This window comes from Podarcis melisellensis (genome assembly GCF_964234715.1).
Source record: "Podarcis melisellensis genome assembly, chromosome: 1".
Classification (NCBI taxonomy): Eukaryota; Metazoa; Chordata; class Lepidosauria; order Squamata; family Lacertidae; genus Podarcis; species Podarcis melisellensis.
In genome coordinates this window covers 5,318,831-5,333,456 of record NC_138528.1, presented here as the reverse complement: position 1 = coordinate 5,333,456, position 14,626 = coordinate 5,318,831, and the positions used below count along the sequence as shown (strand labels likewise).

The 14,626-nt window shown below is 43.6% G+C and overlaps 1 protein-coding gene across 1 annotated transcript; it reads right to left on the bottom strand.

Annotated features, from left to right (window-relative positions):
• Window positions 1–308: 308 nt before the first annotated feature.
• CGRRF1 (cell growth regulator with ring finger domain 1) lies at window positions 309–14,381 on the bottom strand. The gene is made up of 6 exons (XM_081914842.1): window positions 14,157–14,381; window positions 12,025–12,164; window positions 10,156–10,333; window positions 7,212–7,359; window positions 5,660–5,767; window positions 309–1,184 (listed from the first exon to the last, which is right to left on the bottom strand). The coding sequence occupies exons 1-6, from the start codon at window positions 14,258–14,260 to the stop codon at window positions 906–908; spliced, it is 957 nt and encodes a 318-aa protein (XP_081770968.1). The 5' UTR covers window positions 14,261–14,381; the 3' UTR covers window positions 309–905.
• Window positions 14,382–14,626: the final 245 nt, after the last annotated feature.

Here is a 14,626-nt window from a genome sequence, read left to right as displayed (position 1 = left end):
CATAAGATCTTTAATCTTTAAAGCAGAAGTGATCTGCAGTTGGCAGGCATCCTAATGTTCCGTGCTCAAAAACAAACAAAAACGGGATCCTATCTTCAACCAATGTCATCTTTGTGTCATTACTGCCCTTTGGAGACTTTTGTTCACATTTGGCACTGCACATGCATTAACAAATCTCTGCACATGAAGTCTTGCATGCTCCCAAGCATTTTGCAATTCCTGCCAGTGACTCCCGAGTCTTGACTGCCCAGCTTACGTGAGACGCATGGAGATATGGTACACAAAATATATGTGGACCTACTGAAGAGTTGCAAGGAAAACTCTTTCTATATTTTATTTCTTTGCTTCTGTCCCGTCCCCCCCACTTGCTGCAACTGAAAAGAGCAGCATTACTATCAAGTAGAAAACCAGGCTGACAGCAAATTAAAACACATACACAAGAATATAAATACAAATTAAGTGTTCTCAGGGGATATTTCCTCTTTCTCCACATCAGTCCGTCGAGAGAAACTTCTCGGTGAAAAGTGCCGTGAAAATACCCAATAAATTTATGCACACATACAAAGAGATATCCTTTATACAGAGTTCAAAGCACTGTTTCTGCCTGTAATACGCTCACTTTTGCACCATTGCGGGAGGCAGAGGCAGCAGTGCAGCCCAAGCCTTAGCATCACTGTTGCTTCCAGATCAAATCCACTGCGAAGGGAAGGTGCCAGCCTTGCTTTAGAGCTGGCCAGACAACCAGCCACCAAAGTTCAAGTGGAAGGGAAGGTCTTTGGTACTATTCCAGAAGGTCCAAACTCATCTTGTCAACCCTTTGCATGAATTTCTCCTCTCTCCCTGCCTGGATAAAAGTACACACCGCTCTGTCCTTTCGCCCCCCCAGTTCTTCACTCTTTTCGGCCTCACAGGGGAAAGGACTCCCCGACAAACTGCCGGCACATTGGGCACTGCTTGAAATATTTCACGCATTCGTCGCACAGGCAGGTGTGCCGGCAAGGGAGGAGCACCCAGTTGACAGCCCTGTTCTGGCAGACGATGCAGTCCTTGCTGTTTTCATCTGGCAGGTCCGCCTCGTCTTCAGCCAGCCCGGCTTTCTCCAGGAGGACGCGGTCCTCTGTCCTGTCACCCGAGGGAGGACTGCTTAGAGATGAGGCGTTGCTGTTGGCAGACATGAAAAGTTGCTAGGGGTTGGGAATGGGAGGAGGCAGGGAGAAAAGAGATAAACGTTTAGGCATAAGACAGTGGTACCTCGGGTTACAGATGCTTCAGGTTACAGACGCTTCAGGTTACAGACTCCACTAACTCAGAAATAGTACCTTGGCTTAAGAACTTTGTTTCAGGATGAGAACAGAAATCGTGCGGCAGCGGGAGTCCCCATTAGCTAAAGTGGTGCTTCAGGTTAAGAACAGTTTCAGGTTAAGAACGGACCTCCAGAACGAATTAAGTTCTTCACCCAAGGTACCACTGTACAGGGGTCAGCAAACTTTTTCAGCAGAGGCCGGTCCACTGTCCCTCAGACCTTGTGGGAGGCCAGACTATTTGGGGTGGGCAGGGAAATGAACGAACTCCTGTGCTCCACAAATAACCCAGAGATGCATTTTAAATAAAAGCACACATTCTGCTCTTGTAAAAACACGCAGATCCCCAGACCGTCTGCGGGCTGGATTGAGAAGGCGATTGGGCTGAATCCGGCCCCTGGACCTTAGTTTGCCTACCCATGGCACAATATGTTAAGAGTACTGTTAGAGGAGATTCACAAGGACCACACAGGCTTTCTTCCTGGGAGACAGATGTCAGAAAATGTGAGGAACATCATAGACATTTTCGAGTTATTAGAGGTGGATATTAATAGGAAAGCTGTTTTGATTTTTGTGGACGCGGAGAAAGACTTTGACAACATTTGCTGGAGTTTTATGAAGAAGAATCTCCAAGGGATGGGGGTAGGCCAAGGTTTTGAAAACGGTATAGGTGCAATATATTCTAAACAAAAAGCTAAGTTAATAGTAAACAATGTGGTTACGGAAGAAATACCAATAGAAAAAGGGACACGACAGGGATGCCCAATATCCCCTTTGCTTTTTATATCAGTCCTGGAGGTTTTGTTAAATATGATTAGAAGGGACCAGTTGGTTAAAGGTATTCAGGTCGGAGTTAAAAATTACAAGTTAAGGGCATTTGCAGATGACCTAGTCTTAACTTTGCAACAGCCAGATACTAGTACCAAAAGAGTATTAGAACTAATTGAGACATTTGGTCAAGTAGCAGGATTCAAACTGAATAAACAGAAAACGAAAGTGCTGGAAAAAAACTTAACAATGGAAGAGAGAGAGAGATTTCAGAGTGAAACAGGGTTGGAAATAACAAAAAAAGTGAAATATCTGGGGGTGAACTTAACATCTAAGAATGTGAATCTATTTAAAGACAATTACGAAAAGTGTTGGACAGAAGTAAAGAAAGATTTAGAAATATGGTCAAGATTGAGACTTTCCTTGTTAGGTCGAATTGCTGTTATTAAGATGAATGTATTGCCTAGAATGTTATTTTTGTTTCAGACGTTACAGATCTTAGACAAGATGGACTGCTTCAAGAAGTGGCAGAAAGACATATCCAAATTTGTCTGGCAGGGCAAAAAGCCCAGAATAAAATTTAAGATTTTAACTGACGCAAAAGATAGAGGGGGCTTTGCCCTGCCGGACTTAAGACTCTATTATGAATCAGCAGCTTTTTGCTGGTTGAAACATTGGCTGCTTCTTGAAGATACAGACATTTTGGATTTGGAAGGGTATGATAATAACTTCGGTTGGCATGCATATTTATGGTATGACAAGGCAAAGGTGTATAAAAGTTTTAAAAACCATATTGTTAGGAAAGCACTATATAACATTTGGATTCGATATAAAGATTTGTTGGAAAGTAAAACCCCCAGGTGGTTGTCACCAATGGAAGCTAAGGCGGTGAAAAAACTTAATATGGATTCTAAATGGCCAAAATACTGTGAAATCCTAGAACAAGATGGTGAGAAGTTTAAACTTCAGAGTTATGAGAGACTAAAGTCCAAAGTTCGAGATTGGCTACATTATGGTCAGATAAATGAGACATTTAAGCAGGACAGGAAAATAGGATTTCAGAAGGAGAGGTCAAAGTTAGAAACAGAACTGTTAGAACCCAATACTAAGAACTTGTCTAGAATGTACAATTTGCTGTTGAAATGGAATACACAGGATGAAACAGTGAAATCAGCTATGATTAAATGGGCACAGGATATCGGTCATGACATTATGTTTGCTGACTGGGAACAGTTATGGACCACCGGTGTTAAATTCACGGCATGCAATGCCTTAAAAGAGAACATAATGAAAATGATTTACAGGTGGTACATGACCCCAGTCAAACTAGCAAAAATATACCATTTGCCCAATAACAAATGTTGGAAATGTAATGAGACTGAAGGTACCTTTTACCACCTTTGGTGGACCTGCCCAAAGATTAAAGCCTTCTGGGAAATGATCTATAATGAAATTAAGAAGGTCCTTAAATGGACTTTTCCTAAGAAACCAGAGGCTTTTCTCCTGGGCATGGTTGGCCAATTGGTGCTAAAGAAGGACAGAACCTTTTTTATGTACGCTACCACAGCAGCAAGAATTCTTCTGGCAAAGTATTGGAAGATGCAAGAACTACCTACTCTGGAAGAATGGCAGACGAAGGTGACAGACTTCATGGGACTAGCAGAGATGACCGGCAGAATCCGAGATCAGGGGAAAGAGACAGTGGAAGAGGACTGGAAGAAGTTTAAATTATATCTTAAAAACTGTTGTAAAATTGAGGAGTGTTGAGATGTCAAGGGGTAAGAAGTAGAGAAATACAGCTGTAAATATTAAGTTTAAAGAAATTTAATGAAAGGGAACCAATAGATAAACTGATTAAAGGGTTGCTAAAGAACTTTGGAATAAGGATGCAGCGAAAGGGAGGTACGGGGAAGTCAGTATATGTTTAATGTGGTGTATGTTTTTGTTTTGTAATGTGTTTGTCTTTTATTATGTGTTGGAAAAATCAATAAAAAACTTTTATAAAAAAAAAAGAGTACTGAAAGCACACACACATGCACACAGAGAGTGTGTTTCAGTGCTCAGGTGTCAGGGAGTGGTCTGAAGACAAGGACTGGGGAATGTATTCTATGGCAGACCAGCTTCTCTCTGATGGAGAGCTGGAAGGGGAATAGTCGCCCCCCCCCCCCCCGTCCACGATCAGAAACAGAGAGAGAGACAGAAGCTGAATGGCTTAGGAAGGAGTTACCTAGTTATGAGATAATGACAACAGAACCAGAAGGGAGGGGGCAGCTAGTTGAGACGTCCCTTGAGTGTGGGAGCCCCCCCACCCCCGGACTCAGAGGTCGGAACATATCAGAGAGCAAAGAAGTCAGAGGGAGGGAGGAACTTCCCATTAGCGCCTAAAATTCTGCGGAAGTCGGAAGGAGGATTAGACTAGCCAACTGCCCTCCTTGCGGAGAGCTGTGTGCTTGTGCTTGCAGCATGACGCTGTATTAAAAGGACTATAAATCTACCAACTGCTCGTTAATTCTTATCTGTGAAGTTACCAAAGGGAGGGGAGGACTCTCCATGCCTGACACCAGGTCTTCCATGTTTTGCAGCCCATGGGCATTTTCAAAATATGCCATGGGGAGACTCTGCTATGAAACTTAAGCTTCAGGGCTCCTAACCTAGAGAGGTCCCAGAAGAGGATTTAGTTCACACTGCTTACAAAATTGTGCTTGGCTGGGGAGGGCGGGGTATAAATAAAAAAAATATTATTATTATTATTAAAAAACTGCATCATGCATGTACATAACATTTCTCAATTTTCCCAGGGTTTCTAGCAAGAGAAATGTAACTTGGCCTCCATGCACAGCAGGATTAGGTAATAGAAAGAGCCTGCACCACTTCAGATTGCATGTCGGCAATGCTATTTTTTAAGTGTTCCCCTATGCGGAAAGGATCGTGCAAGTGGAAAACTACAAACAGGAGGCAAGGGAGACCAAGGCTAAAATCTTCCTAATGAGATTATAATTTTATTTTATTAATAATAAAACAGCCTCCCATCAGATGTCAAGGAGACAGAGAACTACACAACTTTCAGAAGACATCTGAAGGCAAGTCCTGTATCGGGAAGTTTTTAACGTTCGAGGTTTTATTGTGGTTTTCTGTTTTACTGGAAGCTTCCCAGAGTGGCTGAGGAAACCCAGCCAGATGGGCGGGGTATAAATAATAAAATTATTAGGATTATTTTATATTTTTTACTTGCAGGTAGTGTTTTACAAAGGGGGAGAATTCAAAAATGGACCTACAGTCCATTATCTCATCTCGTTTTGTATTCTGATCACAGAAAAGTGGAATTGGCTTTTCTGGGTTGCAGAAGTAAACTAGAGGAAAATGCAGAGATCAGTGATCCAGGGGCATCCTGCTCTACACCCAAGCCCAAGCATCTCCAAGTTAAAAGGTGTTAGCGGTCCTAGGAAATGATCTTCCTAAGTCTCTGGAGAGATGCCGCTACTCAATAGTATTAATATTGGACAGGATGGGCAACTGGCCTGATGCAAACCGAGGCAGTTGTTTCCGGCCACTTTTGAGATGTAAAACAAACCATAAATCCCAAAGCTTACCTTTAGATCATGAAATTGACCCTGGGCCATGAGGAGATACTGATACAGGATTCGACAGGAAAGCCTGTAACTGTCATCAGTAACGTGAATTATAGATACCATAGAAATCTATGGGGAAAAAAGAAAACATTTGAATTCTATGCTGCATATTGTTCAAACAACATCCAACCCGACTGTGAAGAACTTAAAAACAAGGCATCGTAGGCGATGAAATAATCGAACAGTCCTTAATCGTCATTTCCAAGGAGCTAATACCCATATCTTGTTTAGAATTGCCTTGATCACTTTGGGTTCAGATTCCAATATTCATCCTGCCACACAGCCATCGATTTTTACTAATATATTACACCAAAACAGAGCACTGAAATTTATACGCGGTCTGTCATATTACATCATTTTAAGCGGAGGGGCAAAATTCCTTCCTCAATTTTAATGGCTGGTCTTAATTATTGATTTTATTTGCTGCTACAGGTCTTTGTTTAGGTTGCCTGTTTTTATGGGCTAGTGATAAATCTCAAAAGATTTATTAACCACTAGTAAGATTTTAACATAAAGTCCCAGAAATGGTTACAATGATATACGATAGTTACAGAAATGAATAAAATCATTATGATTATAAAAGCGTTCCAAATAGAATACAACTGTATCTAAAGGTTTGTTTTGTTTTTAAAGCACCTCAGAGTGGATGCTTTTAAAAGTGAACTATGCAACCTTCATTTTATTTCTTCATATAGAAATCATTGCAGTCATCAGGTTTCCTACTCTGAGTCTAGTGAAATCCCTGATGGTAGTAATTCTGCCTTATAGGTAAAGGTAAAGGTACCCCTGCCCGTACGGGCCAGTCTTGACAGACTCTGGGGTTGTGCGCCCATCTCACTTAAGAGGCCAGGGGCCAGCGCTGTCCGGAGACACTTCCGGGTCACATGGCCAGTGTGACATCGCTGCTCTGGCGAGCCAGAACCGCACACGGAAACTCCGTTTACCTTCCCGCTGGTAAGCGGTCCCTATTTATCTACTTGCACCCTGAGGTGCTTTCGAACTGCTAGGTTGGCAGGCGCTGGGACCGAGCAGCGGGAGCGCACCCCGCAGCAGGGATTCGAACCGCCGACCTTTTGATCAGCAAGTCCTAGGCGCTGAGGCTTTAACCCACAGCGCCACCTGTGTCCCAATTCTGCCTTATACTAAGGCCAATTAAGTAAACCAGTTCAACTTCATTAATCGCCTACCCAAATTTCAGGTCCACCCAGGGAAAACTTGTGCATGTGAAGTGATGGGTAATGAACTCTGTGACTATTTCCAGCAGACTAAAACAGACCTGGCTTCTCAATCTGTGGGATGTGCAAGCTCTCTAATAACTATTTTTTTCCTTATCTAATCCAAGGATCCAGGATGAGATGTCATTCTAAAGAAGGAATAATATTAGCACACACCAATAGCTATGACAAAAACCAAAAGCAAGTCCCCTGCCAACTCTGTTCGACGGCAATTTTTCACAGACAATTCAAAGCAAACTCCTGTCCCAGTTCCTTTTCTCAAGAAAGAGGTTACCTACAATGTCATATATTTCTCTGTTGCCTTCATCCTCCAGCGTCAGCAGTGCAACTAGCGGGTACCGAGATCTGGGCACGGGGCCAAAGTCCATGATTTGTGTCTCTTTGGGTACCTGGCAGTGCTTTCCCGCTTTGTCAGATGTCTTGATGCTTTGTTTGTGTCAAGGAACGGAACCGCAGATAAAGACAAATGCAATGTTTGTGCCACAGATGTTCTCAGCACAGGCTGAGGCTCAAGATGCACTCATGTATCTAGCATCAAACTTGGCTTCGCCCGGCACAGACGAACTGTGTTGCGTTCCATCTGTTACAAGAACGGAATTTAGCATTCGTTACAAAGTTCGGCCTCTGTCAGGGCAATCCTACACATGCATATTTTATTTTTATTTTTTAAAAGATATTTATTAAAGTTTCGAAAAAGGTTACAAAAAAAAAAGGTTACAAAGTAGGAAAGAGAAGAAAAAAGAAAAAAAGAAAAAATACAAAAATACAAAGAAAAGATACAAAATACAAAAAATAGAAAACAGTTTAAAACAAATCAATCTTTTCATGTCTTATATTTCATTTGCTTGTTTCCCTGACCTCCTCACACCTCCCTTTTTTGTATTCCAGTTCAATTAGTTAATTCAGCAAATCCTTTCCCTCCTTGTTTTTATCTTAACCCTTTACCTTAATGTATTATAACTTTACATTCTCACCTAATAACAATCCATTTTTACATACTCCTTTATAACATTGCTGCCAAAACCACTTAACTTCATCCCGACATCATTCTAACATTCCTTAATTTTGCAGTATTTATCTAAATAGTCTTTAAATTTCTTCCAATCTTCTTCCACCAACTCTTCTCGGGTTAATTAATCTCAAGGGTTTGGGTCTCCCCGCCACACTTTTTAAGATTTCCAGTAGCCACGGGGAGGTGGCCTCAGTGCTCTGCATGACTGCCACTCCCTGTGGCTAGCATGGAGAGAATAAATTATGCAAAAACCAAGAATGAGTTATGGAAGATTAGCAAATGCATGCAAATCTGATTTACAAAATTTGGCCCAATCACAATTTGCCTTTTCTTAGTGCAAGATCTAAGTTACTATGGACTAGAATTTATATTTGTTATGGCAAAGGTAAAGGTAAAGAGCCCCGGGACGGTTAAGTCCAGTCAAAGGCGACTACAGGGTTGTGGCGCTCATCTCGCTTTCAGGTCGAGGGAGCCAGCGTTTGTCCACAGACAGCTTTCCAGGTCGTGTGGCCAGCAGGACTAAACCGCTTCTGGCACAACGGGACACCATGACGGGAACCAGAGCACACGGAAACGCCGTTTACCTTCCCGCTGCAGCAGTACCTATGTATCTACTTGCACTGGCATGCTTTCGAACTGCTAGGTTGGCAGGAGCTGGGAAAGAGCAATGGAAGCTCACTCCATCGTGGGGATTCGAACTGCCAACCTTCTGATCGGCAAGCCCAAGAGGCTCAGTGGTTTAGACCACATTTGTTATGGCAGACAACCATCAGCATCCAAGGGCTGACAAAAGACCAAAGAGTTATCGATTTCTTGCTCCTTTGATTGTGCAACTGCTACAAAGGAAGCTGACTTGCATCGAACCAAACCATTGGTCCATCTAGTCCTGTACTGTTGACGATGATTGGCAGCTGGATATGGCATGGATTGAACCTGGGACTTTCTGCATGCAAAGCAGACCCTCTACCACTGAGCTATGTATCTTCCCCAAAGCAAACCAAGAGAATGCAATGGTTAAGCATGCCCACTGGCTTTCCATGATAGTGAAGCAGTGCATGTAGGAGCAGAGCAAATGGCTAAAGAGGCTGTTTTATCTTCTGCTGATCAGCTGTTTAGTGGCAGCCAAGCAGCGAGTTAAGAGGAAAGAGAGCTACTGCAGACAGCTTCCAAAGAATTAAGTACCTAGAGCCAAGAGGTATTCTGCGTTCAAGTTAATTCTCCAATTTACACATTCATTTCTATGTGCAGCAAAAAGGAAGACTTCCAAACTGCAGCCCACTCTTGTCCTCACCCCGTAAAGAGGTGAAAGGAGAAACAAACATCAAAACCTTTCAATAATGAGGTTTATATTCTAAATAATGAGGCTGTTGATTTTAAATAGACAAGTACAAGGAAGACAAGTTTTTAAATAGACAAGTACAAGTACAAGGAAGACTAATGGGCAGTAAGGGCACTAGACACCCATTCTCTGCAATCTCCTCTCCTGACTTTCTCAACTTTTTGCTAAATCCATTGGGACTAGAAACTTGCTTTAGATGGAAATGATCTATAATGAAATTAAGAAAATCCTTAAGTGGACATTTGTAAAGAAACCGGAGGCTTTTCTCTTGGGCATGGTCGGCCAATTGGTACCAAAGAAAGATAGGACATTCTTTATGTATGCAACTACAGCAGCAAGAATCCTGTTGGCAAAGTATTGGAAGATGCAAGAACTACCTACTCTGGAAGAATGGCAGACGAAGGTGACTGAATATATGGGACTGGCAGAGATGACCGGCAGAATCCGTGACCAGAGGAAAGAGACAGTGGAGGAGGATTGGAGAAAATTTAAAATATATCTTAAAAATTATTGTAAAATCGTGGACTGATAAGATGCTAAGGGGAAAGAAACAAAGAATTACAGCTGTAAATGTTAATCTTAAGTAAATCTAAAAGAGACTTGATTAAAAAATTGACTGAAGGGTTGCTAAAAAAGAAAATGGTAAAATAAGGATGCGGTGAAAGGGAGGTATGGGGAAGTCAAATTCTGTTGTATGTTTTTGATATAGGTGTTTTGTTCTGTATTGTCTTTTGTATGTTAAGAAAACTAATAAAAATTATTATAAAAAAAAAATAGAAACTTGCTTTAGATGATTTGCTTAGAAGCAGAGCTGTTCCAAGATCCTGCAACTCTACAAAAGCAAAGATACGCAACTCTGATCAAAGGATACCAATACTGCTGGCGGTAGAGATACTCGTCATACACTGCATCCTCAAAGGCCTGTGGAGTTTTTATTCGAAAGCAGTAAGCATGTTTCTGCAGAGCTTCGTGGATCTTCTGCACGCTGCAGCCCCAGTAGCAGGTAAGGAGGCAGTCTTCCAGGCAATCAGGCACCAGCGTTATGCCATCTTATGAAGAGGGGGAAAAGAAAAGAACATGGAGTCACAAACAGGAGTTTTGAAAACCGAAAGGTCCAAAGGTTGGGGGGAAACCCATTATGTCAATTCCAAATACAGTAGTGTCTCGCAAGACAAAAATAATCCGTTCCGCGAGTCTCTTCGTCTAGCGGTTTTTTCGTCTTGCGAAGCAACTCTATTAGCGGCTTAGCGCTATTAGCGGTTCAGTGGCTTTTAAAGGCTTAGCTTAGAAAAAAGGGGGGGGATCGAAAAAAATCGCAAGACTCGCAAGACGTTTTCGTCTTGCGAAGCAAGCCCATAGGGAAATTTGTCTTGCGAAGCGCATTGAAAAACGGAAAACCCTTTCGTCTAGCGGGCTTTTCGTCTTGCGAGGCATTCGTCTTGCGGGGCACCACTGTACTGTAACTATGTAGCAGGGAAAGCATCCCTAAGTCCCTAAATTTTTCATGCTTGACAGCTCTTCCTCAGGCGATGAAAGGGCTTTTCCAGACAACAGATGAATTTGCCACCAGGTTTTTGAAATGTAACACACAAGTCATCACCAATGGATTAACTTTTTTAAATTTTTTTTTACTGGATTTCCCCCGTAAACAGTAAATCCAGATTAGATGGGGGAAATAAACTGTCTGCCATTTGGATGCCAGTGACTTGGTGAGGCCACCAGAGAAAACTTGCATGTGTGAGGAGCACCCAAAATCTTATTTCATAGAAACAAACGTCATAAAGGGGGACGCGGGTGGCGCTGTGATCTAAACAACAGCGCCTAGGTCAGCGGTTTGAATCCCCGCGACAGGGTGAGCTCCCGTTGTTCGGTCCCTGCTCCTGCCCACCTAGCAGTTCGAAAGCACGTCAAAGTGCAAGTAGATAAATAGGTACCACTCCAGTGGGAGGGTAAACGGTGTTTCCGTGCGCTGCTCTGGTTCGCCAGAAGCGGCTTAGTCATGCTGGCCACATGACCTGAAAAGCTGCAGACAAACGCCAGCTCCCCCGGCCAGTAAAGCGAGATAAGCGCACACCCCAGAGTCGTTTGCGACTGGACCTAATGGTCAGGGGTACCTTTACCTTTTCAACTTCAGAAAACATGTAACTTCTTTGAGCGAGACTAAGTTCGAAGCACATTTAGATTGTTTGTCTCCTGGAGAAGAACGATCAAGCCCAAAATGCGTTGCTATTGTCACTTGGTGGCAGCTATCTAACAATTCACTTGGGAAGCTCCTTTGCACAGCTGTGACACTCAGATCCTGGCTGGTCACTGTGAGAACAGGATGCTGGAATAAATGGGCCTTTGCTCTGATCCAGCAGGGCTGCTCCTATAGTTCCCTGTTAATGTGTTTGCATCCTGTCATCCCTCTCGCACAGGTATCCATGAGTTTAGTGGCGTTTTCATGCTGCCACGTTCATACTGACAGTGTAAAACCTACATTAGCAAGAATGCCAGTTCACAGTACACGGTGTATGTCCTCTGCATGACCATATGCTAGAAGAAATAAATATAGTCAAGCAGATCAAGGAAGCTATAATCTCTTTGCAGGGGCCAGCTTAAACTGGGTCAGCTCATTTCTGTTAAAAGGGTCTAACAGGGATAGTTGCTATGGGTAAATCGATAGCTGGCACTTGGCATAGCAGGGGAGAGGGAGGGGGCAGAAAATCTGAACAGCAAACAAAACACACAATCTACTGACTTGCAACTGAAGCCGCTTCCAGGTTTTTTATTTCCAAGCTGAATGGGTTTTTCACTTGCCGCATCTGTTTCTGGGACACTTTCACAGTCGATTCAGCTTCGTCTGAATTTCTCAGAATCACGGGAACGTCCCACCCAAACCTAAGCAGCACGAAATGAAATCAACAGAAACGCTTAATATTAACAACAGTCAAATCTGGTATAGCCAAAAGGCAACAACTGTCTTAAAACAAAATAACTCAGTTTTCAACCCCTGTTGTAATTGCTCCTCGATGAAACTCTCTGCATCTGGATTTTACCACAGGGCTGGGCTACCACTTGATCCCTCCTGTTAAAAATGCAATCCACTCACCCCCAGCAATGAAAAAAAAAATTGTGCACCTCCATGTTCTGCGCACATCCCTTCCACTTACCAGTACCCACAACCTCCTTGCTTTGAGCAGCTCCTATCCCTCCTAAACTCTACTCCCCTAAGACCCATTTAGAGGGTTATTCCTCACCCAACCCTGCAGACAGCTATGTGGGTCTCAAAATTATCCTACTCACAAGATTGTTGTTAAGTTTGACTGGCATAGCATATTGTGGGCTAGGGTCAAGGTCCCTGGACACTTCAGGTGGGGTTCATGTTAAATGTTATATAGTATGTCCCTCCGTCTGCACTAAATGTATGGCTTTCATAGATTTATATGTATTTGTGTCAGTGTGTAGATATATTGCATCATTTTAAAATTGCTTTTAAATTACTGTTTCCCCTCTCATGTTTTCAGTTGTTCTTACTTTTGATTCTAAGCTGCCTGGCATGGGGAAAGTCCCTGTCATGGGGAAAGGCAGGGTATAAATACGTATTTTTGTGTTTTTATATTGTAAACCACCCTGTGATCCTCAGCTAAAGGGAGGTATTAGAACAATAAATAATAATAATCTCTGCTACCACAATCTAGAATCCTCTCCCCACTTTCCCAGATGTAGCAGCCCCTCATCCCTTTAGAGCTTTATTATGTTTCCCACAACGATCTTTCTACATGTTTTATGGCTTTTCCCATTTTATCTGTGTTTGTTTTCAATTTGTGAAAGCTGCCTTGAGTCTCTGTCTGGGAGGAGAGAAATAATAATAATAATAATAATAATATACCTCCCTCCCTCAGGTATAGTATACCTGAAGGAGCGTCTCCACCCCCATCGTTCTGCCCGGATGCTGAGGTCCAGCGCCGAGGGCCTTCTGGCGGTTCCCTCACTGCGAGAAGCAAAGCTACAGGGAACCAGGCAGAGGGCCTTCTCAGTGGTGGCGCCCGCCCTGTTGAACGCCTTCCCATCAGATGTCAAGGAAATAAACAACTATGTGACGTTTAGAAGACATCTGAAGGCAGCCCTGTACAGTGGTACCTCAGGTTAAGAACTTAATTCATTCCGGAGGTCCGTTCTTAACCTGAAACTGTTTTTAACCCGAGACACCACTTTAGCTAATGGGGCCTCCCACTGCTGCCGCACGATTTCTGTTCTCATACTGAAGCAAAGTTCTTAACCTGAAGCACTATTTCTGGGTTAGCAGAGTCTGTAGCCTGAAGCGTCTGTAAACCTGAAGCGTCCGTAACCCGAGGTACCACTTTATAGCGAAGTTTTTAATGACTGATGGTTCAATGTATTTTTAATCTTTTGTTGGAAGTCACCCAGTCTGGGGAAGTCTGGGGAAACCCAGCCAGATGGGCAGGGTATTATTGTATTATTATTATTATTATTATTATTATTATTATTATTATTATAGCAGCATCCTCCCCCCAGCCACTTTCCTTAGAGCTTTATTACGTCTCTAACGACTATCTTTCTATACGTTTTATGGCTTTCCCCGTTTTATTTGTGTTTGCTTTCAATTTGTGAAAGTCTCGAGTCTCTGTCTGGGAGGGGAGAAATTAATAATAACAATAATAATAATAATAATAGTAATAATACTGTAGTAATAATAATATGCCTCCCTCCCTCCACAGCTCCCCATCTTCCACTTCCCCCCCTCCATTCACTGGAATAAATTTCTCCCCCCCCCCCAGCCAAGCCCCCTCCCCTCCCCTCCCTGGACCCCCCCTCCCCTCCCCCCGTGACCTCTGACCCCCACCCCCCCACTGACCCCCCCCCACTGACCAGCCCATGACCAGCCCGCTGGTGACCAGGAAGCAGATGAAGACGACGGAGATGTAGAAGAGAGGCGAGTATTCGTACAGCGCGACCAGGAACGCGGCAGCCATCGAGGAGAAAGAGGCGCCGCCGCCGCCGCCGCCTCAGTCCCTCTTTGTTGTCGGCCCACGGCGCCTGCGCGAACGAACCCCGCGCATGCCCGCCAGGGGCCAACGAAGCCTCCGCAGCTGCCCTTTCTTCCCTTCCTCTTTGCCCTCCCTTCTCCGCTCGCCCGTCAAACGCGGCGCGGTGCGTGAGGGGCGGAGCCTCGAGGTGGAGAGGGGGCGGAGCCTCAGCCCCTTCACAAACTACAACTCCCAGAATTCCAAGGGGGGAAGGCGGGGCATCCTATAGCGCTTGAAATGCATAGCGCAGGTGGAATGTGTGTGGCCAGATCTGGACACATCGAAGAAGCGTTTCACTTTAAGGCGCTGTAA

Coding starts and splice junctions, on each gene's coding strand:
- CGRRF1 (XM_081914842.1), bottom strand. CDS start 14,260: ATGGCTGCCGCGTTCCTGGTCGCGCTGTACGAATACTCGCCTCTCTTC. Junction 5,768..7,211: donor ACAGAGAAATATATGACATT/GTAGGTAACCTC, acceptor TTTTCCCCATAG/ATTTCTATGGTATCTATAAT. Junction 1,185..5,659: donor GTCAATTTCATGATCTAAAG/GTAAGCTTTGGG, acceptor CCCAACCCCTAG/CAACTTTTCATGTCTGCCAA.